Source organism: Chenopodium quinoa, unplaced genomic scaffold (assembly GCF_001683475.1).
Source record: "Chenopodium quinoa cultivar QQ74 unplaced genomic scaffold, ASM168347v1, whole genome shotgun sequence".
NCBI classification, from domain to species: domain Eukaryota; kingdom Viridiplantae; phylum Streptophyta; class Magnoliopsida; order Caryophyllales; family Amaranthaceae; genus Chenopodium; species Chenopodium quinoa.
In genome coordinates this window covers 4,358,007-4,379,912 of record NW_018743920.1, presented here as the reverse complement: position 1 = coordinate 4,379,912, position 21,906 = coordinate 4,358,007, and the positions used below count along the sequence as shown (strand labels likewise).

At 33.9% G+C, this 21,906-nt stretch overlaps 2 protein-coding genes across 4 annotated transcripts; one reads left to right on the top strand and one right to left on the bottom strand.

Moving 5' to 3' along the window:
- The first annotated feature begins 6,172 nt into the window (after nucleotides 1–6,172).
- LOC110688044 (17.4 kDa class III heat shock protein-like) lies at nucleotides 6,173–7,896 on the top strand. 2 transcript variants are annotated; one of them, XM_021864714.1, is made up of 3 exons: nucleotides 6,173–6,303; nucleotides 7,049–7,280; nucleotides 7,395–7,896. In XM_021864714.1, exons 2-3 carry the CDS (start codon nucleotides 7,080–7,082, stop codon nucleotides 7,647–7,649), a joined length of 456 nt encoding a protein of 151 aa, XP_021720406.1. In that variant the 5' UTR covers nucleotides 6,173–6,303; nucleotides 7,049–7,079; the 3' UTR covers nucleotides 7,650–7,896. The 2 variants fall into 2 exon arrangements, with proteins under 2 accessions (XP_021720406.1, XP_021720407.1); XM_021864715.1 differs by having other exon boundaries at nucleotides 6,176–6,303; nucleotides 7,057–7,280.
- Nucleotides 7,897–7,974: 78 nt separating this feature from the next.
- LOC110688042 (CCAAT/enhancer-binding protein zeta-like) lies at nucleotides 7,975–20,864 on the bottom strand. Of its 2 annotated transcripts, XM_021864712.1 has the most exons (18): nucleotides 19,717–20,864; nucleotides 19,314–19,450; nucleotides 18,004–18,750; nucleotides 17,686–17,761; nucleotides 16,758–16,877; nucleotides 15,741–15,816; nucleotides 15,500–15,568; nucleotides 15,291–15,371; nucleotides 13,937–14,008; nucleotides 13,500–13,592; nucleotides 13,149–13,289; nucleotides 12,475–12,558; nucleotides 12,173–12,316; nucleotides 10,459–10,548; nucleotides 10,110–10,192; nucleotides 9,633–10,013; nucleotides 9,168–9,390; nucleotides 7,975–8,958 (listed from the first exon to the last, which is right to left on the bottom strand). In XM_021864712.1, the coding sequence occupies exons 3-18, from the start codon at nucleotides 18,740–18,742 to the stop codon at nucleotides 8,242–8,244; spliced, it is 3,189 nt and encodes a 1,062-aa protein (XP_021720404.1). In that variant the 5' UTR covers nucleotides 18,743–18,750; nucleotides 19,314–19,450; nucleotides 19,717–20,864; the 3' UTR covers nucleotides 7,975–8,241. The 2 variants fall into 2 exon arrangements, with proteins under 2 accessions (XP_021720404.1, XP_021720403.1); XM_021864711.1 differs by having other exon boundaries at nucleotides 19,314–20,864.
- Between the last annotated feature and the right edge of the window lie 1,042 nt (nucleotides 20,865–21,906).

Below are 21,906 nucleotides of genomic sequence, written 5' to 3'. Positions count from 1 at the left end.
GGATCGGAGTAACCCATCATAATTAATCAACGAAATATATATATATACTATGTACTTCTTTGTATTAGTATTATTCCTTTTTATTCAATGTGAATATGATTTACAAGTATCAATCTTCTACTAAATGATTTATCATCAAGTGTACGTTTTCTTGATGTGAGCTTAATCATCGTAACATGCAAGAAATGATACTTCAAGTCAATTCAATATACAGATGAAAACCAAAAAAAATTGTGCTCCTGCTAGTTGTCCCTGATGCGACAATTCCTGGCGTCACAAACTTACAATGCGCTTTATATAGCTACAAATTTGTGATACACAACATTGCAAAACTAATCTCCTTGCATGTTAAAAAAAAAAAAAACAAAAAAAAAGTTATGGATGATTAATCAGAAGATTACCTGATTCATACAAAATTATGCTTAATACCGATAGATTTAGCTCCATAATGACAAGCAATAGGTGTGCAAAAAACGTACAAATTAAGTAACTTTATAATTTTGCTTCAAAACCTTGTACCTTACTTTGAGACGCATTGGCAAGCAAAATATAATTGCATCAATAGTTATTAAAGTGTCAAAGAGACGCAAATGTATTATGTCAAATGACATATAATTACAAATTTTAAGGCCTTTGTTTATGTGATCATCCATCATCAACATGCCTAATTCGAGTAAATTGAGCCACAAGCTACAATCTTTGTTTGGATATAATAGTCATGTTAATCCGTTTAAATTGTACATTCAATTTGACTATTGATGTCGATGCACATCGAGAGTTGTTACTATATATAGGGTAAACTAAAGCGACATTATTATGTGATTGTTTAGAACAAATAAGTACATATAGAACCTTACTTAAAGTAAGATACTAATCCACATAATAATTAACATATAAAGTAATTAGTATTACTAATTATTCATCATGTTTCTCAACCACATGACATTGAATGACATTATACTGTTTCCCCCTGCCCTCTATATATGGGCTCTATCCAAATTGAAAAAGGGGGAGCAAACTAGCTAATAAATAAAATTGTATTCAACAGATTAAATGATTATGATTATTCTACCTCTTTTTTGATATGTAGTATAAATAATTAATCTGATTCATTTGATTATATAAAATTTTCTTTTAAGAATCATTTAAGTTGTACGGTCCAAATGTTATTGATACAGATGTACAAGTATTGAAATAAATACAAGTATGATATGAGAATATATAGGCCATAGGTAATTTTTCATTTTTGAAGAGAACCATTTAAATTAAGCTAATAATTTATAGAAATGTAAATAAAAACTTATAAATTTTTCATAACGAAAACATATGGAATATAGTGCATTATCAATTTAGATTATGGTTTGCTTATTTTTCATATAGTTTTTATGACTTAAATTAAAAACTAAATGATACGTGCCTATACATATACTGAGTTTTACTCTTTTTTATTTTATTTTATTTTTTATTTTTTTTACGTACACGACATATCTTTCCAAAAAGTAGACATAATAAAAGGAAGAATTACTCAATCATATATGTACAATTTCGTTCTCTAAAATTCTTTGTTAAATTCGGGTTTCTCAAACGGTCAAACACGTTACATAAGCAATTATATTCAATGAGAAAATAATTAACTTTATCAAAGCTTAATTCCCACTAATATATATGCCACTCAATTTTATTAGTAGATAACAGCCACACGGCATATCCCACCACATAATTTTACACTTAATAAAACAACCAATCAAAATCAATATCATGTTACGACCTGAGGCACGTACAAAGTGGTACAGTGGATTTTCATCCCCGCAAACTTGTAACGTGTGACAAATGTCACAAATCACATAATGCATGAAGTGAATATTCGGGGAGCCCTCTCTCAGCTCATTCAATTCTCTTCTTAAACATATAGCCAATAATAATCCTACGTTAGAATGATCTACACTGTTTCTTTCTAATGCATGGTGATGGAAAATATCCACAACATTATCGCATGTAACATCTCAATCTCTCAATTTATCACTGTTTATCTGTACTCCGTTAATTTGCAAAGGTGATGACTGATCTTGAGGGCTTTATAACGACTTGAAGAGTGAGTCAAGACATGATCAGACAGTACAAGTGTACAACTACATTCTTCTCTAATGGCTCTTTCTTCTTTACTCTCCCCATCACTTGATGTTTGCTACTTGAATGTTTGCTACTTTGCTAGTGGTCACACCCCGTCGTCTACGTATGCACTCGAGTTTGATAGCCACGAACTAGGTTTTTATTTATGACCGATTGATCGTGACAATTTTTATTGTATAACCGTATCAATAGATTTACTCGTATAATATATAACCACATACATGATACGAGTGAGTATTGTACATCCAATAATGCTATTTCATCTCAATCTTTGCTATATTTTGATTTTTACATTTACTAATGTACATTTTTAAAATGTTCAAATACATAGTTATATATTAGATAAGGTTATAAAATAAAAAAATTAATTGTGAAATTATGCATTGAGATTAACCCATTAATTTAAATTAGTGACATTTGTTATTTAAATTCTAATAATGGAATTTTATTAAAGTTAATAACGTATTATATGAACGATGCAAAAGGTTAAATTGTTGCACGTATTAACATAGGAGATAATGATATAATAGTCAGAACGCAGGTGATGCCTGAAGGTCGCAAATCTAAATGATTGGATTCCTAGTGGTTTTGAATATCTAGACTAATTAGTCAAGAGAAAATAATACAGTTTTCTGTCAATACTAAGAAATCGGTATATATTAAAATTATATAAAATTGTGGAAATGCTAAAAGGTAGGTGTATATAACCATCCAAGCAGTTATTTTTGGTCTATCACAACCATGTGATTAGGTGTTAGGTCCATCGTTGCTACTCTTGCTAGTCTAGTTGCTACCTAAGGAATCTTTAGTAATCGAGTCTCAAATTATGGTAAGAATTTCATCATAATTGAGTTTACTTAAGGTCTTTTGCCCCTTTATAACGTTCTAAAGCCGCTTATGTTAAAGTTATACTCTCTCCATTTCTAAATGCCCATCTAGTTTGGACGATGATAGTCTCAAAAAAAAAAAAAAAAAATAGAGGCGATCGAATTATTATCTAAATTTCCATTTCAAATAATGATGGGCAGGTCGTATAACTTAGTTTGTAGATGTAGAGATGCATAAATTGAATTGTTGTACGTTTATGATCCTCAAATTATCCTCCATCCTTCCCTGAGTTCCTCCCGTCTCACCACCAAAAAAAAAGGAAACCAATTACCGCCTTTGGCAATTCTTTATGAGAACATAGCCTTTGAATATGCTTGATCAATATGTAATTGAGTAATATATGCGTACGATGTACAAATTATTAAACATGCTCTTGTGCATTCAACAAATAAATACGTACAAAGAAATGGTTATGTTAAGCTAGAATTGGCATACCAACCTTACAAGTATGGTTAAACAATGGAAATCCCCTTATCTCTTCCCCACTACCAAGTGTCTAACTCGTAAATATTGTACTAAAATTTTCGTGATGGGTCGAAATCTCATTAGAGTCCTCCTCACTCAAAACAATGGTTTACTAATTACTACTCCCTCCGTTTTTTTTTTTCCATAAGCTAGAGTTGGATTTGCACATTTGTCGAGACACGACTTTGACCATTAATATCTTTAATTAGAGATTAGGAAAAATTACGTAAAAATTAATTTATAAAAGTAGATATTATAACAAATCCAACAATATATTATATGATCATATTTATTTATTATATATTAGTAAAAAAAATTAAGTCAATGATGACATATAATAAGTGTAAAATTCCAACTTTACCTTATAAAGAAAACGGAGGGAGTACCATCATGGCATCATATATCATGTAGCAAATGAAAGTGCTCGTACATCTAACAATTATATTGAGGTTGCAACTTGCATTTTGGTGGTGGTCAAGAAATTCAGAGTAGAGTTGGGTTTTGCTTTACCAAAGTCTTTTGTTCTTCGACCACCCGGCCCACCAAGTGTTCACTAGTATGCCGGTCCAAAGAGTTAGTACCCTAAAAAGATTTTATTGTCAAATTGCATATTTGCATGTCTTCACCAAAAAAAAAAAAAAAAAATTGCATATTTGCATGTGGAATTACAACTTCTATGTTGGGTTTCTTTGTTTGCTAATCTTGTAATTAGTTTTCATTTTCATCAATGGCATTTGAATTATAAGTTGAATAATTCATTAAAGGATAGTATTATTAATTAATTCGTATATTTCAACCTTAACTAAGTATGTCAAGTGACCCAACTTAAAATCTAATATCAATGGTTGTCAAAAAAAAAAAAAAAAATCTATCAAAGTAAATGAGGTTTGAACAAAGTTTTGCAACTAGACTAGATACTTGAGTTTATCCATAGGTCATCAACTCAATGAGTTTTGAGTCAAACTCGACATGGCCCATTTTAGACCCCAATGACCCAAAAACTATTCCAATCAAATTGATAAACTACGACCATGTAATCAATCATGCGATAGAGTGCATATAAATCAATAATGAGCTATAACATCAGTTTTGACTTTTGGTTGATTTGATCCTATGACAGGGTATCGTAGTTTAAATTTTACTCATTCTAATAGGTTCTAATGTAAGAGGGGCATGATAGAGTATTTTAACCAAAATTGGGCATCAAGAATTTCAAAATCGACTGATTTATACCTTAAATATTATCACGAATGACATAAATCGAATTTAAAATAATTCAACCGTAATCTAACCCTACATACTTATTTGACCGTGTCCTAACATACAGAATATCATTATGTCCACACATGAAGCTCAATGCTTAAGCCATACCGCACGGTGTAGAATAAAGTTGGTATGTTTTAGAATGAAGTTGATGGTGATTAGCATAAAAGTTTTCAATTTGGTAGGAGACACAATCTCTCTACACATGGATTGCCTACACCCAATAAGATATTCTCAAGTCACTCTTCATCAAAACCTACTGTTTTCTATTTTAATTTCTTCTGCGTATGGTCAATTTATCAATTATCAACCCCTTGATTATGTCTTCTTGTTCCTCTTTTATGTTAATTTTGCTCAATGCATGTGTATTTAATGTAATGAAAATAACAATGCAAAATTGCATGAAGTGTAGGAAAGTATTAGATGTAGTTTTAAAACATGTCAGGTATGATTCATAATTTCTCAATTTAATAAGATAGGATAATATGAGTTAAAAGCAGATAGAAAGATAAGATGATAAATAGTCGTACTTTGATAAAAGTATGAATGTCATGTATGATTCATAATGTTTCGATTTAAGAAAAATTGCCTACACGACTTGACAAAACGCATTTTTTTGTTAGCATCCAATTATCGATCGTCAGAATTTGAAAAGTGACTCCATCAGAATACGAAATATAATTATAAGGAACTAATACTCTTACTTATTGCGCCTTAACTATGGTTATATTGAATACCGAGTAGGATAGAATATGATTTTTAACGACTACCAGGTACAACTCTTTATGAATTTCATTATGTTATCAAAAAAAAAAAAAAAAAAAAATTTACCAATATAAAATACAAAGTATATAAATATGATCACATAATATATTGTTGGATTTGTCATAATGTCTACTTTTCTAAATTAAATTTTTTTAGACAAAAGCTAATGAGCGTCCCTGAGGCGTTAGATAAGAGAATTAAAAGTAGAAATATTAGAATAAAATTAACATTAATTACACCGAACGACACGTGATTTTATCATATTTTTCTAACTTAATATTATTTTAACCAATATAATTATTCCTTATCTAACGCCCGGGACGCTCGTTAGCAAGATCCATTTTTTTCATAATTTTTACTTATCTCTAATTCAAGATATTAATAGTTAAAATTATGTTTCGACAAATATGCAAATTCAACTTTAAATTATAAAAAAAAAAAAAGGGGTTTGCGACGGGATTCAACATTAATCTATTTAGCTAGATTATATTGGTCCATTTATTTCTCTTTCCTCTTTTTTTACAAGTAAATAATGAAATTCCGTACAAATTCACTCTAAATCCAAAAAAATAAAATAAAATTGTAATATGGAAAACAAAACCTCGAGACTCCATGGGACACGTATGAGCTCCACAATGTTCCAGATGTTTCGAGAAAGAAGGAGAAATGTTGGGAAAAATATCCAGAATTTTCTCTTCCAATTATTTAATTCCACCATTTCCACTTCAACTTCACTCTTTGACGCGCATCTCACTTTATCCACACCAATTTCAATCAAACTTTCTCATACAGGTTAGTCCATCATTTCTTCACTTTTATTCTCAATCAAACATTAATCTTATTAATTTATGATCATCAAACCTTAATTATTGTTTGATTGTTAAAAATAATTATCATGCTTTTATTTTTAGCTGAACTTGTTCTTGTGATTTTTGTCTCTCGAGTATTTAGTGAGTTTCGTACTCTGCTTTAAATTTTATTTAATGGGTTATTGCTGAAAATTGAATTGTGTTACGGAGTATTTATTTCAGTTTATATAGTGCTAGACACTTGTAATAGATTTTGGAGATTTTGTTGTTTGTACCTAGTGAGCTAAATTTTTTTTTTTTTTTTTTTTTTTGTTCCATCCGGTTCACCCTTTGGGCTAATCCGGATTTTGGGATCAGTTTTAGGTGGTTAGGTTCCAGTCTCCTTCTGATTGTTGTTGCGTGAGATCGAACACGCGGTCTTCCTTACCGAGTGTAGTCTCAATCACCACTGCATCAATAACCAATTGGTTCTACCTAGTGAGCTATTGTCGCTTTGATTGTGTGAATTGAACTAATAATGTGTATTCGGGGCAAACTTAGTAATTTGTTTGTACAGTTATAAGGCTGTATTAAGAAAAATTACGATAATTAATTTTATTGTCATGTTGATAGTGTAATTTGAAATACTAATGTCAAATTAAATTTAAGCGAACTTATATGACATTTAACTAAAATTTTAGTGAAAAAGCTGGCTAATTTTTGAAGTGGTGACTTTTAATTTGAAGCAGCTTTTCAGGTTCTTTCGAGTAACCAGAAATTATGGCACTAATTGAGGAAATGGGAGGTTTTGGAAGTTTGATGAATGATCACGACCTTTTGTCTAAGATATTGAACCAGTTTACAAAGGGAGACATGAATGCTAAGGATAGGACTACTACTCCTCTAGCTGACATCCTTTCCAACCCCAAGGAGTACGTTTTCTACGTCGATGTCCCCGGCCTCTCCAAGTCTGATGTTCAGGTACTCCCTGATCTCGAACTACATCGTTAAATTCGATTCGTGTTGAAAAGTACTTTCGAGGCGTTATTGCAATTTACGAAGCATTGTTCTGATGTTGTTATGTTTGTAATGTAGGTGCAACTGGAGGATGAGAATATACTAGTGGTCAAGGCAAATGGGAAGAGGAAGAGGGGAGATGGAGAAGAGGAAGGTTGCAAATATCTCAAGCTCGAGAGAAGTCTTCCGCAGAAGATGATGAGGAAGTTCCGATTACCTCAAGATGCTGATGCTTCTACCATTTCGGCTAAATGCGAAAATGGAGTTCTTACTGTCACTGTCCAGAAGATCCCACCCTCTAAGCCTAAGACTGTTCAAGTTGCTATCTCCTAAAATTTTCATAGAGCAGCACGAATTCGAGTAGGATGTAATGAGTTTGGAGTTTTAGATTTGTAGGAGCTGGTAGAATAATAACTTTTGCCGTGTGTTTAGATCAACTATGGCTCAGGCAAATGTTAGCAGTTGCGTGTTTGGCATTTTGTTGAACTAGAATTAAAATGCCATTTTCATATGAAAGGCAAATTGTAATTAGTATCTACTGTCTTCCAAGTGCTAATTAATAACTCGTGTGTTTTATTAATATGATGACCAACGAGTGTTACTTCTGAGTTTTAATATGAACAAAAAAATGCATAAGAAATTGAGAATCCAAAAAATGTGAAAACTTAAAATTAACTTGATATTTGAACAAAATTACTTTAACAACTGATGAACTTTTTTTTTTTTTTTTAATTTTTTTTTAATACAATTGATGAACTTTGAGCCTACAGAAATTTCAGTAATTTCACCTCTTTAAGTTACAAAATTTTACCGCTGTGATGGTGGTTTTCAATTGAAATTTGATTTTTCATACCCATGGCAAATAATTCAAAAATCTAATATGATAAAGTTACAAGATTGCTTTAAATAGATCAAAATTGGCACCTTATTTATGGGTTTTGCTCTTCTTTTTCTTGTGTCTCTTGTTCTCTGTTTTTCTACCTTTCTTGTTATCGTCACTCTGAGCATGTTTTCTTTTCTTTGGTGACTTCTCGACCTTATCTTCCTCGTCTGATTTTTCCTCCCCTGAATCATCACCATCCAGCAAATGCTCATACTCTTCAAGGCTAGCAAAGGGAGAGGCTGAAGACTTCTTCCTACCCTTCTTCGACAAAGGTGCATCGTGACCAACTTCATCATCACTAACATCGTCCATGTCACCAATCTTGATATCATCATCACTCAAATCGTCTAAATCACTTATTTCATTAACACCATCACTATCACCTGAGTCCAAACTATGGGCATCAGCTTCACCATCGTCCATGTCCATCTCATTTTCACTAACATCACCAATTAAATCATCATCTTCTTCATTGGCAATCCTGTCTAAATCATCATAATCATAATCTCCATCTTCTTCCAAGGGAGGATCATTGGAATCCAGTAAGTTGTCAATCTCGTCATTGTCACTATCGTCACCACCGTATAAATCTGCTGCTTGCTCTTCTTCAGCCCCCTTCTTCTGCTTTTTCTTCTTCGGTTTTGTTGAAGCAGTCATCTTGTTTGCATAGAACTTGTGAAATACTACGTCCTCTGGGGGTACGTCGGCTTCAGCCAATGCAAGGATTTCAGGCCCAATTACATGCTTGTTCATGTCGAGCTGCACGATAATCAGTAATGAAGACCAATTAATTCACCACTACTTCATCCAAACCTCAAACTTCCATAAAAATTAATGCAAACTAAAACTCAGTGAAAAGTATGAAGTAGCTAAACTAAAAATGAAAAAAGTGATGAAAAAACTAACAAACTCTCTACCAAGTCAAGAATAGGATAAAGTAGGTTTTAGGTGCAACTTAAAACACTGACCTTCTTAGCAGGTTCAATCTGAGAACCACCATGCCATGTGCTTTGCTTAGGCTTCTTTTCCATGAACTTGTCCAGAAAAGCAGTCAAAGCAAGATCATTCAATGGGTTTCCATTGTAGACGATGGTTGCTCCAGATAGAAGAGTCCTCGCCATGGTTGAAACTGATGGGTGAGTGTGAGAAGACAGTACAGTCAGCTCCCACCAGCTAGTATGGCCGGCATTGCTGTAGAAAAGTTTACATCAGCATTATAGTGGGAGGAATGGAATTGAAAGACAATGAATCAATAATTAAAAAGAAAAAAAGAGAGTAAAAAGCATCATAACAAAGTAACAAGTACTTGTCATTTTCAACTACACCGGAAATACTCACTGGCTCACTGCTAGCAATCACAAAGATTGTTATTGAATACACCAGCAATAATTGCAAGCGTAAGAAAAGCATAAGATTATTTGCAAAACACATACCAAAAAGAGGGCTCCCGATGTCGAGGATCGTATCCACCAGGAAGTAATTGCTTGGTCAAGAACTCAAGCTGGTTTCCATTGTTCTCAGACAACTTGCTAGAGCTAGATTCCTGGGGTTTCTCAACATTCTTTTTCATGAGTAAATCTTCATCTTCATTTGACACATCTTCGGAAGAATATGCTAAAGAAACTTCCTCGTCTTCGGAGGAATCATGGTCTGAGTCCATTTCAATGTCATTTTCGGCAGACTTTCCCTGTTCATCACCACCATTACTGCTAGGCAAATTAGCTTCAGTACCAGGTATATTTTCGGTATCATCAGGAGCATCTTCAAAATGTTCAAGGTCTTCATCTACTGCCTCGTTTTGAATTGCCATATTCCTGCATCAGATTGCATCACAAGTATCTCAATTAGATCTTCAGAAATGCAAAATTCTACAAACAAAACAGGATAAGGACACAAAATCTGATCCTTACCAGATAGGTGGCCTTGATTTGAGGACTTCTGAGAGAAGAAACAGGCATCCGCAAGCGTACTGAGGTGGCTGTTGAAGTGAAACCTGCAGGAGGAGTAAAAGAATCAACCTTTGCTTATTGAGCAGACAAGTAAAAGCATTCAGTGCAAGGCGACTCTCACAACTCAGAAATTCATTGAACGCATCAAACAGACATAGGATGATAAAGTGAGAGAAAGAGTATTGGAGAAACTCCATATGGATGTGGTTTTGAGCAGAACCAGAGTGGGAGAAACTCAAGTTTCAACGTAAAGGGAGCTTCACAGGAGACAAATGAAAAAATTAAACAATCAGTGAAACTAACAGCTAACCTGTAATAGACGCTTTGAAAATGCAGCTACACGCTTTAAATTTACATCACTCTTCATAGCTCTTAGTAGTAGTCCAATAAACATTTCTGCCTGTAATACATATTAAAAACAGAAAGTCACTTCGAGTAACATAAATACTATATGAAGTTTTCTACATTCTGAGGCTATCCAATAAGTATGCTTGTGAGATGATACAACGAAATAAGATATAAGGCTACATCTCAAAATCACAAAGAGCACTATGAGGAACAAGACCTCTATGCATTGCTAAAAGTATCGTCACCCAAATCATTATGGCATCACTATTTGGCAAGCACATGCATAGACAAAGTTATCCATCTTCATTGGCAGTAAGAAATTCGTCGTATCATTAAATTGTGCACTACTTACATATGAGCATCATAAAGTAGCACACAGTGGCCTTTGGATCAATGGTCTTGAAGAAATCTCTTTGCTATTTTAGGGATAAGATTTATGCATCCAACTTCCCAAAACCCTTCCTAGGGCAAGCGCAGTTTCAAAGGCATTGTTGGTTTTGAAAAACTGAAAAAGCTTAAAAATGATTTTCACAATCAATTTAATCATCGCCTGCTGCATTCTTCCATTCTCATGTTTCCATTTTCACTACTCTTGAATATTTTCTTTTTTAGAGTTTGTCAGCATCTCCTCAATGCCTACGGAAGCTCACATCTATTGTCTATACTAGATTGTTTCCAATTGAACCCAACCCAATACGATCATAGCTCCACAATTTTATTTTATTTTTTAAAAAAAGAAGTTTATGCAGTATTACGAGGAAATTTTTAACTTTAGCATGTCTTTGACTACAATTGGATGTAAGTTCTTGTGAAGTTTCTTGGGATTTAGGTCATATTTTCCAGCTTGGGTTTGGCTTATGATGATGTGTTTGAAAGCACTCGAGATTTCAGAAAAACAAATATTTGACAGCAAGACAGCAAGGATTCCACTAAAAACTGAGAGTTTTGATTTATTGAAACAACTTGATGAGTTAAATAGATTCTTTAGAAGGGCCCATGACAAAATTTAAACCATAATTCATACAATAAGCCTTGCCACTGCAAAGCTCCAGGCCTTCTCTTGAAAACTTTTTACCTCCACCTCCCCTTAAACCCCAAATTATTTCACTGACACCTTAAAAAAGGCGTAAAATTCTCTGCAACCAGACTGAATTAGCAATTGTATCCCACCACAGTCCACTCTAAGCAAATTTCCCTTTCTCAACAAAATGGCCTACCTAAGGCATCTTACATAAGGGTTTTTTTTTCCCCTTTTTAGCGAATCAGCTCACAAAATTCGGTTTCTGCTCAACCAAAGTATAAATGAGTGAGATCATGTCCAACTGAAGCTCATGGCTACTCAGAAGACAAGCTAAAGACCAAGGCTATCAGTTCAAAAGTTAACCAAAATCATAGAAGACCTCAATACCACAGGGAAACTCTGCTTGATTTACAGACCAATGAACTTTGCCTAACATTTGCAAAAATTGTTTGCCCCGTGATAATTTTCAAAGTCGGATGTTAATTGTCAGTAGTCTCTACTCATCATTCAAACAGCAGATCACAAGAAGTTAATTAAATAGAGAGCGAGGCTGCAGAGGCATATATGATAAAAAAAAGACAATCCTTCTAGGTCCATCCAGGTGTATAATAGCAGTTTTGCATTAAAGTTAAGAAAAAAGTATGAGACCACCTACCTTGGAGGTATTAAGAGCTGCAGGAAGTAACAATTTTGCATACAGAGCACGATAAAAACGATCACTGACAACTTGATTCTTGGAAGAAAGTTTATCCAGAAGCATTAATGCTTGGATACTGACATTGAAGTTTTGTGAATGAACCTGCAAAGTAGTGACATGTTTAATTCTTGACACAAATATTTCAAATTGCTAAAAGTCTACCATAATTATAAATGTTTCTATCATGAAAAGACAAGCACAAGATGATATATTGATAATGATATTTTTAAAATATCATATAAGTGGATTTATGAACTTACGAGACGGAAAAGCATTGGAGTCTGGACATCAACAATTTCATCTACTTCATCCCCAGAAACAAATGGAAATGCCCTATTTACTCCCTGAGAAGAGCAGAAAAAATGTGTGACATTAGTGAACAAGTGAGCAAGTCCAAAAACTTCCCAGAATTAGATACAGAAAGAAACACAAGATATAATCAAGCAGAAGCATTTGTGATCTTGAGCAGAGAACAGTAAAACTGTGGGTCTATTGACACAAATTCCACAAACCAGGAATAAACTGAATATCAATGCCAGCCACCAATTAAGAACTCCAAGTCTCTAAGATATATGTAATATTTAGTCTCCTAAAAGTCTCTGAAATAGGTGCAATAAGTTACTCAGAAAATGCTCATCATTCAAGCATCGACACTGAAACAATCAATTTCACAGTTTGCAACCATGGGAACAACCAATGCGGGAAGCCTGCAGCATTTTATATCCCCCAACAAACATGATAAAAATATTGAAGTCAGTTTAATGAGCAATGTTTTCCTGACTTGCAAGTGAAATTTTAACTCAATGATTCAAGAATAAGATAGACCCTCAAAATACCGGGAAATAAAAAGTGAAAGCAGGCCCATAATAAAAATGCTTAAACATATAAGTAAACATTGTGTAGCCAGCCACTGGTATTTCTTTCAAATACTTACTGTCAAAAGAACAGATAAAAGCCGTGAATCCAATTCCACATGAGAATCTGAAGAATGCACTTCATTGTCCTCATTAGTTGATTTTTTTGTCTCTTTACTTGCATCATTCTTTTGACCATTTGCTGCCCCGGAGATCAGTATCTGAAATTCAAAGTCCAGATCCGCAATTTAATAAATATAAAAGCATGAAGTGTTTTTTTTTGTTTTTGCTTTTTTTTTTTTTGGGGGGTGGGGGGGTGGATTTAAGTAAGAACTACAAGATAATTAACATTTAGAAGTGCAATCTTGCAGATTGGAACTAGACTGCTATAGCAGAAGGTGAAAAATATTACATAGTTAGCAAATGTTTACCTTAAATAGTGCAAAGTACACATCTACCAAACGTTTTGCTACCTTAGGCCCATCCCCCTTGTGACTTAGGCGGGTTTTACTCAGAAAAGTAACCTGTAAACAAGGGAAGACAAGGATTAGATTAACTTCCTTCTTCTGCTATAACTCCTCTAGCTGAATATAACTTGCACTGATAAAGGTAATGACCCATAATGGAAAAATAGTACAACCAATTCTCAAGAGACTTAGAGCTCAATTCATATTTTTAAAGTGTTAACATCTAGTAAGTCCAAAGCCTCACTATTTAGAGCTTCAAATTACAAATTAGAAACCAGACTGCTCATGTTCTATGATATCATGGTTAAAAAAAATAAAAAAAAAAAAAAAAAAAAAAAAAAACCACACTAGAGGTTTAGATTTCAGGTAAACTTAGTCAAACAAGTAGGTGGAAGACATACCGCACGATACTTGGTACGCAACCCCAAGTGTGGGCGGAATAAAAATGAGTCCACTTCATCAATCACCACAGCCTGAAATTGCAAGGAGAAAATAAGTTTTCAGGCATCTAGTGAGGCAAAGAAAAGATGCAATTCACAAGTCAATTGAAAGATAGCATGAGCAATTAAGTAAATTACAAACACAATTACAACAATTTCAGTTACATACTAAGTATCTCATGGACCTAAACAATACATAAACATGCAAGAGAAAAGTCTCAAGAAGTGTAGAACTTCTACACAAGTAGATAATTGCGAGTATGTAGATTCTTGTCAGACATCTTGACACCATGAAACAGTTTAAAAAAAATATTGTCACCAGTAGAGTATTAGGCTAACCAATAGATCTGCAGAAACTTGTCCTCATTTAATAACTGAGATTTGCTAGCCAGAATCAGAAACACGTGATACTAAATTAAACACCCACATTGGCCCACTGTTTTTGGGTGATGAACCAAGGCTTACTCAAATTAACATCTCCATTGACCACGCGTGTTAAAGCCACAACTTTCACAACCATCTTCTAATACATCTTCTCTAATCTAAATGCAATTTAGAGAACATGAGTTTAAGTCATTTGCTCATGCTAATGGTACTAGAATCATAAATATGAATAAAAAATACAATATCTCTACACTTCAGGTTGGCAGTTTCAAAATTGTTGGTTTACTGGGATTCTATTTTAACATCAACCATAGTCCATAGTACCCGCCCCTTCCATTAACCTATGCCTTAGATGTCCTGCCTGAAATCTGTGGGGAAAGGGTTTTATTACATATGTATGGCTGTTACATCTGTGAGGCCTTAGTCTTACTGCTACAAATACGAAGAGGCAGATTACGCGATAAATCAAACCCTCTAAGAGCAATCAAATGATAAGAGCACAAAATAGGAAGCAGAGAATCACTCGGGCCTAAGATAAGAAATGATAGAAACACGAGTAAGAGATAAGTTAAAGGGGGAAGGAAGGAGAGGGTGAACCATGGGCATTGCAAAATAGTAGAAACTACATGAAATGTTTTTATCTGAACAGCTACTTAAGTACTAAGTACGCATTAGGTGTTCTGGCTTCAGCATTTGAGACTCGATAAACAACTCTTCTTTGACTATGATCCTTTTCTCAGCCTTTTGTATTTTCCTCTTTATTTAAAATATATATAATAAGTTCTTACCAACTATTTTCTTGTACGTTTGTTTAGTTTGGACAACAAAGATAAGCTTGTTCTCAATACTTTTTCCAACAGCAAATTCACTTTTCATAGAAAAAGGGAAGCAAGGCCCAGTCATGTAAGAAAAAAATTATAAACAGCTTTACCTTCATGTTTGGATGATCAGACAAGAGGTTAGTCAAGTAATAATCAGCATTTGATGCAGCCTTGCTGTCAGGATCCCCTAGCTGTAGATCATCAAATCAATGAAAAAGATGTCAAAAAAATACTTCGTATATAATAGTTCTTCTAAGCTCAACATGAGTATTGAGAAATGAAGTTTGGTTCATCAGAAATAATATTATTGCAGGCTTACTTTGTTGACTAATGCAGTTAGCAACCTCCGTTCTTGCTCTGATTTACTCCGCAACAGGGCATACATTATCTACATGAAATAAGAGAAAACAAATAAATTATAGAGATTATACATACTACACATCTGGATAACAATGATCTGATAGTAAAGAGTCCCAATGGAATAAAGGTGATAGGAGATAACAGAACGCGGATACAAAAAATTAAAAAAAAAAAAATCAGAAACAACTAAAACCCCTGACCTTCAATGCCTTGTCTTTAAGTACACGCAACATGTCTTTTGATGCCTCCTCAAGAGCAACAACAAAACGTTCATACCTAGCATGACAAACCAATGAAAGGAATAGCGGTAACATAAGATGAGGGGGGATAAGATAATAGATCCATAAGTCCATCGCTAATTAAGGTTCGTTTGGCATCACAGTGGTTTTCTGTTTTTTGGTTTTTTGTTTTTCAAAAATCATATGATATATGTCATACAATGAATAAAAAATTAGTCAAACTTATTAAAATCATGATAATTTTGAAAACTGACAATATAAAAGTGGAAATACCTTTTTCTTGTTTCCTGTTTTTGGTTTTTTTTTCAAAAAAACAGAAAACTAAAAATAAAAAACGATGTCAAACAAGCCCTAATGATGACCGTCTTTTATTCTACTAGATAACTAGAATAAGTCAATTTGATAACATGTTTATCGCTGATAATCATTATAAATTAATGCCCTAAAACATAATGGTAATTTTCCTAAAGTTGTTTTGATTGATGATAAGAGCTTATATAGTTATATGTATTTAGTCATGAGTTATCTTTCAATTTAGCTTGGTAATTATATATCCTAATAAAATGAGGATCCCTCCCATCCCCCCCCCCCCAAAAAAAAAAAAAAGGGAAGTCAATTATGAATAATTAAAAATTAACATTCAAGTAATCTAAAACAAAAAATGAAATATAGTGATCTATAGAAGTTATAAGCAACTTCTAGATATACCAATTCAATATTGTAATCAACACATTTTTACAGCTGCATATTCATTATAGTAGGAACATATGTTGAGTAGAATTGACTATGTATGACGATACAAGTCATAAGAGGAGCTAAAGCTCAGGCCAAGTTGTTCGAGTTTGAGGTTTAGGCCATGGAAGAGCAGTTAAATCACTGAGGTATACCATGTCCCAATTTTCTCATCTTACTAAAACTATACATATATCATCTAAAATTTTCTCTAAACCAATCATAACTAAGCAATAGACAAGATACCTTGACTTCAAGCATTCCTCCCAATACCAGAACAGCAGAAGAGAATAACCATCTTTTGTTTCAGGAATATGGCTGAGGGGCCTCTGTATAAGGGTCTTCAACTTACGATCAGGCAACAGACTGCAACATAAAGAGTTTTCAACTACATTGAGCATATAAGACTTAAAATGATTTCAGAAGCTTGACATAAATGAAGGCAATTCCATACCCATGTTAAAAACAACAATCTATAAGCATGTGTCAAGGGAAAGTGACATTGAGCCCAATGGGATAATATACAAGTATCAAAGAAAGAACCAAGAAACAGGTTGTGGATAAAACTATAAAAGCCTGCCAGAGGTATCCCAACTCTTCTCTACTAAGATCAGAAGTCAATCATCTGGGACCCCCTCTGTCAAATAAGCACAGCCTCTAGAGCAGAAAGAAGAGTGAACAGTTCCACTTTGTATAACAAATCACAACAATTTAACAGTAACTTAATTTGAGTTATAACAAGAGTAACTTGTTCCGTTCAAGTGATTTATTTTCTATGGTCAAGCCATGAGATGGAATTTTATGTTTCATTGATTCCTCATAACATCATCTAAGGCCCTGTTTATTTCACCATAAAATAGAAGGTTCCAGGTCTATTAAATTTAGAATAAGAGCTGATAAGTTCATAATAGTTCAGCTAAGGGCCATTTAGTTAATTTTCCCTTTGAAATTAAATAAGTTCGCATAATACAAAGTAGGGCTAAAAAGTTCAGAAGGGTCCAGATCAGGTCTTCAAAATTTTGATAAAGTTGAACGGTTGAAGGTTGTGAATTACTCCAAAAACATGATTATATGTAAAATCAATTATCAACCACTTTCTAGTTGAGCAGCTCCATCAAGTATGACATATTTGGAAATTAAAGAAGATTCAGGACACCAAAGAACAGACTTAGACCTTTGTATAAACAGCTCTTTAAGAGCTTCAAAGCCTGAAAGTGCATGACGCTTCCCAACTTTCGATGTCACCATTGCTGCAACGGAGAAAAACACCAGTATATATGAACCGGTTAAAATTGGAAGCAACAATGCATTAGAACACCATTCTCCTTGAAAATGTAGTTTATACTTATAAAAAAATAAAGCAAGAAAGCATCATGCTACTCAATGGACCACACCAAACTACCAAAAATCCAAATATGACTACTGAGCAAAAAGTTCAAAGAAGAAATTAATACAGTATATAAAGGCAGCATGTAGTGAACAAAAAAATTACCTAGAAGTGCATCAAGTGCTCGCATATTGGCAATCGGGTTATCACCAATTAAAACCGAATAAGCCGAAACCTTATCAGTAGCAGTTCCAGACCTTTGTGTGGCAATAAGCATTTTTATATCTCCATTTTGACCCCTAGAAGCCTCATAATCCAAAGTATATTGTGCCAATAACCTCTCTCCAAGTTCCTTCTTATTTGCCACCAGACTCTTCCACTCCTCAGCATTTCCCATTTCCACCCTCTTTTTCTCTGCTCCACCCATCACCTTCTCCTCCAGTTCCCCTTGGTCCACATGCCATGTCTCCAATGCACTTGCTTTCACCAACGGAAGTTTTGGGAGATTCTTAAACTTGTCAAAAGATTTCTGATAATTATTACTAATATTATTATTATTAGCGGAAACATTGTCATTCTTGTTAAATTTTCTACTTTTCGGGTCATTATTGAAATTAGGTTTTTGGGCATTGAGATTCTTGTTTTGGTGCTTTTGATTTTGGGGTTTTTGTGTATTGGGATTCTTGTTTTGTGGCTTTTGGGACATGGGGCTTTTAGTTTTAGACGAACTCTTTGTTTCTTCGGGTTTCTTTTTCTTGGGTCTGAAATCAGAATCATTGAAGCCAGACGAGGGCAGAGAAGATGCAAGACCGAGAGAAGACGCAAATGATGCAACATCTGATTGGATGCTTCCTACATCCTCTGGTTTACCTTGGGAATTTTTCTTGGTCTTTGGATTCCCCATAAGCACACCTAAAATAGATGAAAAGATTAAAGTTTTAGGATTACAAGTGCAATTACAAATTGAAAAGAAACAAAAAAAAATTAAAAAAAAAAATCAAAATGTTTAATTTAACATTTTAACAAACACTTTATGAGCAAAGAAAATTTCAACCAGAAAAACATCAAACTGCTGCAAAATTGCCATATTTAAGCTAAACTCATTCAAATTATAACCCAATACTTAATCTTCCTACCTCTAACATCACTCCCTTGCATAAAATTTAAGTGATGAATTATCAATAAGTATAGAACAATCATGTTCAATACCAAATTAACTTATTTTCCAGCCTCCAAATACAAGTACAATGCCCAATATAATACGAAGTATCAATTTCTAACTAAAAAATCAGAAATGTCAAATTATACAACTTTCCCATGAATTTGAAACCCTGATTGTGTAGAATATATAACAAATCATCAATTTGAAGCAACACCAATTTGATAAATTAAATAACAAAAACAATTAATTTAAGCACAAAATCAACCCAACAACTCATGGAGAATAACTAATTTAAACATGAGTAATGAATTACCTGAATTTGAAAGGTGGACGACTAGACGATCGGACGAACTGACGGAGGGCGGAGGGTGCAGGACTGCGGTGCGCGGCTGAGCAGAGGCGGGACGGCAGTGAGCAACTTCCTGGGGTGAGTGAGGAGAGCAGCGTTTGCTGTAGTAGTTTGAGGTTAAGGGGTAAGAAGGAAGAACGGATGAAAATACGAAAATTAGAAAAGGGTATAATTGTCAAAGTAATTTTTTTTAATGAAAATTAGAAATTAGGGTTACCAAGAAGAAATTATATACTGCTACTTAGAAAAAAAAAAAAAAAAAAAGGAAAAGTTGACAAGAATCATCCCACTAATTAATAATTAACTAATTATTTTAAAACTAACAATTTGAAAAATAATTAAAAACTAATTATTTTAAGAAACCCACCACCAGCCACCTTCCCTACCCTCGACCTCCACCGCGCGCCCGCCCTAACCTAGCCTGCCTAGCCCAGATCATCGCCCGCCCCTGTGCCGCCTAAACTCCTCCCGGGCGTCCCCCATCACCGCAGCGACTCTTTAATGCAACCCTAACCTCTCGCTTTCCCCGCAAACCCTTGTTGCAAATAATTAACTCCCACTCACAACCCCCTTCTGCAACCACGAAATCGGAAAGGGATGGGGGGTTTGAGTAAGATTCCGACAAGGGTCGCGTTTCGCAAGAAGACTGAGGGTTGTGGGTGGGTTCTTTGGTTGATGGAGAATTGGCGAAGTGGATTCGAGGAAGGGATCGGTGGGGCTGTCGGGATGGGGGAAGGGAAAAGAGGTGGTGTCGTCGGCGCGGGAATGAGGTCTGGACGGCGGCCTGGCTGGACGGAGACCTGGGTTGGGCGGCGATCTGGGCTGGGCAGGGCGCTGGTATGGTGGTTTTAATTTAATTAAATAATTATTTTTTATTTTTCTGAAAACAAATCTTAAATTTGTTTTAATTTTTTAATATTTAAATTTTTATTTTTAATTTTTTTACCAAATCATATGCTGATACGTGTCAAATAATTTGTTATAATAGGTTAGATTGCCGGTTGGGACCATTGAAAACAAATTCATGTAAAGGTTCGGATTATTAAAAAATAATCCAAAGTTGGAATTATTTTACGCGAATGAGGCAAAATTGGGATTATTCTTGTCAATGTTTCCAAAAAAAATTAGGAGTACTTTGTACATTGGTTTCAAAAAAAAAAATACTACTTTGTACATTTTGTTAAAAAAATGACAAGCTAAACGACGCCCTTATTTTACCAGGTAACGCTCACATTTAAACATGAATGGACAAACATACTCTCGAGTGTATTCCATGTTTTTCTTCCCTAGCCTCTAACTCAATCTAACATTCTCTCCTCCCAACAAATCACCACCAACCAAGGGCAAGGTCATCGGACACATCGCCGGAATTAAAGTCATTTTCTTTGGGGTGGAGGCCAAACGCCTAATTTTTTCAAAACTCTATCTAGGGATAAAACGCCTAGAATTTTCAAAAGTCCCTATGAGATTCGAAAATTCTAGGCGTTTCCCCCCAGAATTCTCCAGTTTATTTGCGTTTTTTGTTTTTATCATAACTTTTGATCTCAAACTCAGATTAATACAAATAATATATCGTTGGAAAGCTCTGGAAGTCTACTTTCCAACCCAATCAGAATCGAGCCAATATCATTTCTAGATCTTAATATATGGTTGAAATAGTGAAAGGGTGTTGATTTTAGACCAAACTTAGTATTTTTGCCAAACTTAGTCCCAAATGAAAAATTTTGGTTATTACATGTACTAATAGCTTTTGAAACTTATTTTTAGTGTTACCATTCGTTCAATAATTCATTCTTAAACATGGCTTGTCGTGATTCATTCAATTTGTCTTATGACTTTTTATGCCATAATTTACTTAGAAGAAAGAGATGTGATTTCTTGTTTTTTTATCTAGGATCTAGCCTATTGATCAATTGTCATGTGCTTGATTTTTCTTGGTTTTAGGACCCAACTATTTATACCATACAATAAAACTAATGAGATTTTTTTTTTATTTATTATTATTTTTTTTAATATTCTTATTACTAGGGAGGACATTCAAAAGGATTTTAGTGCTTGGAAGTAGACAAACAACTAGTTAAAATTATGATCTATCAACAATGATTATATTTTTGGATAGACAAAAATACTCTTTTTTAAGCACAAACTAGAATCATATACTAAATTCAAAAATACTATTTCATTATCACATAATTTTTGAAATATTTTATACATGGTTTAGCATATTTATGTTTTAAATTTAAAAATTTGACTCTCAAAACGAAATTCTCTACACGGTCTATATTGTTTAATCACTATATTAAGAATCATACAAGCTATTTGCTCAACTTCTCTCACTAAATGCAAAAACAACTACCATCCATTGGTGTATATCATGCTATATTAACAATTTAACCTATAATTACGTATGATGATTCTCGTTGTTGTTGATAATTCACATGATAACTACTTGAATTTTGTAAGTGAATTGAAACAAGGGATATAAACGTTATTAGGTTATGTCATTTGCATGCTTGTGCTATGCTGTTGGTTTAAGCTCGTGCAAACACAAAACACC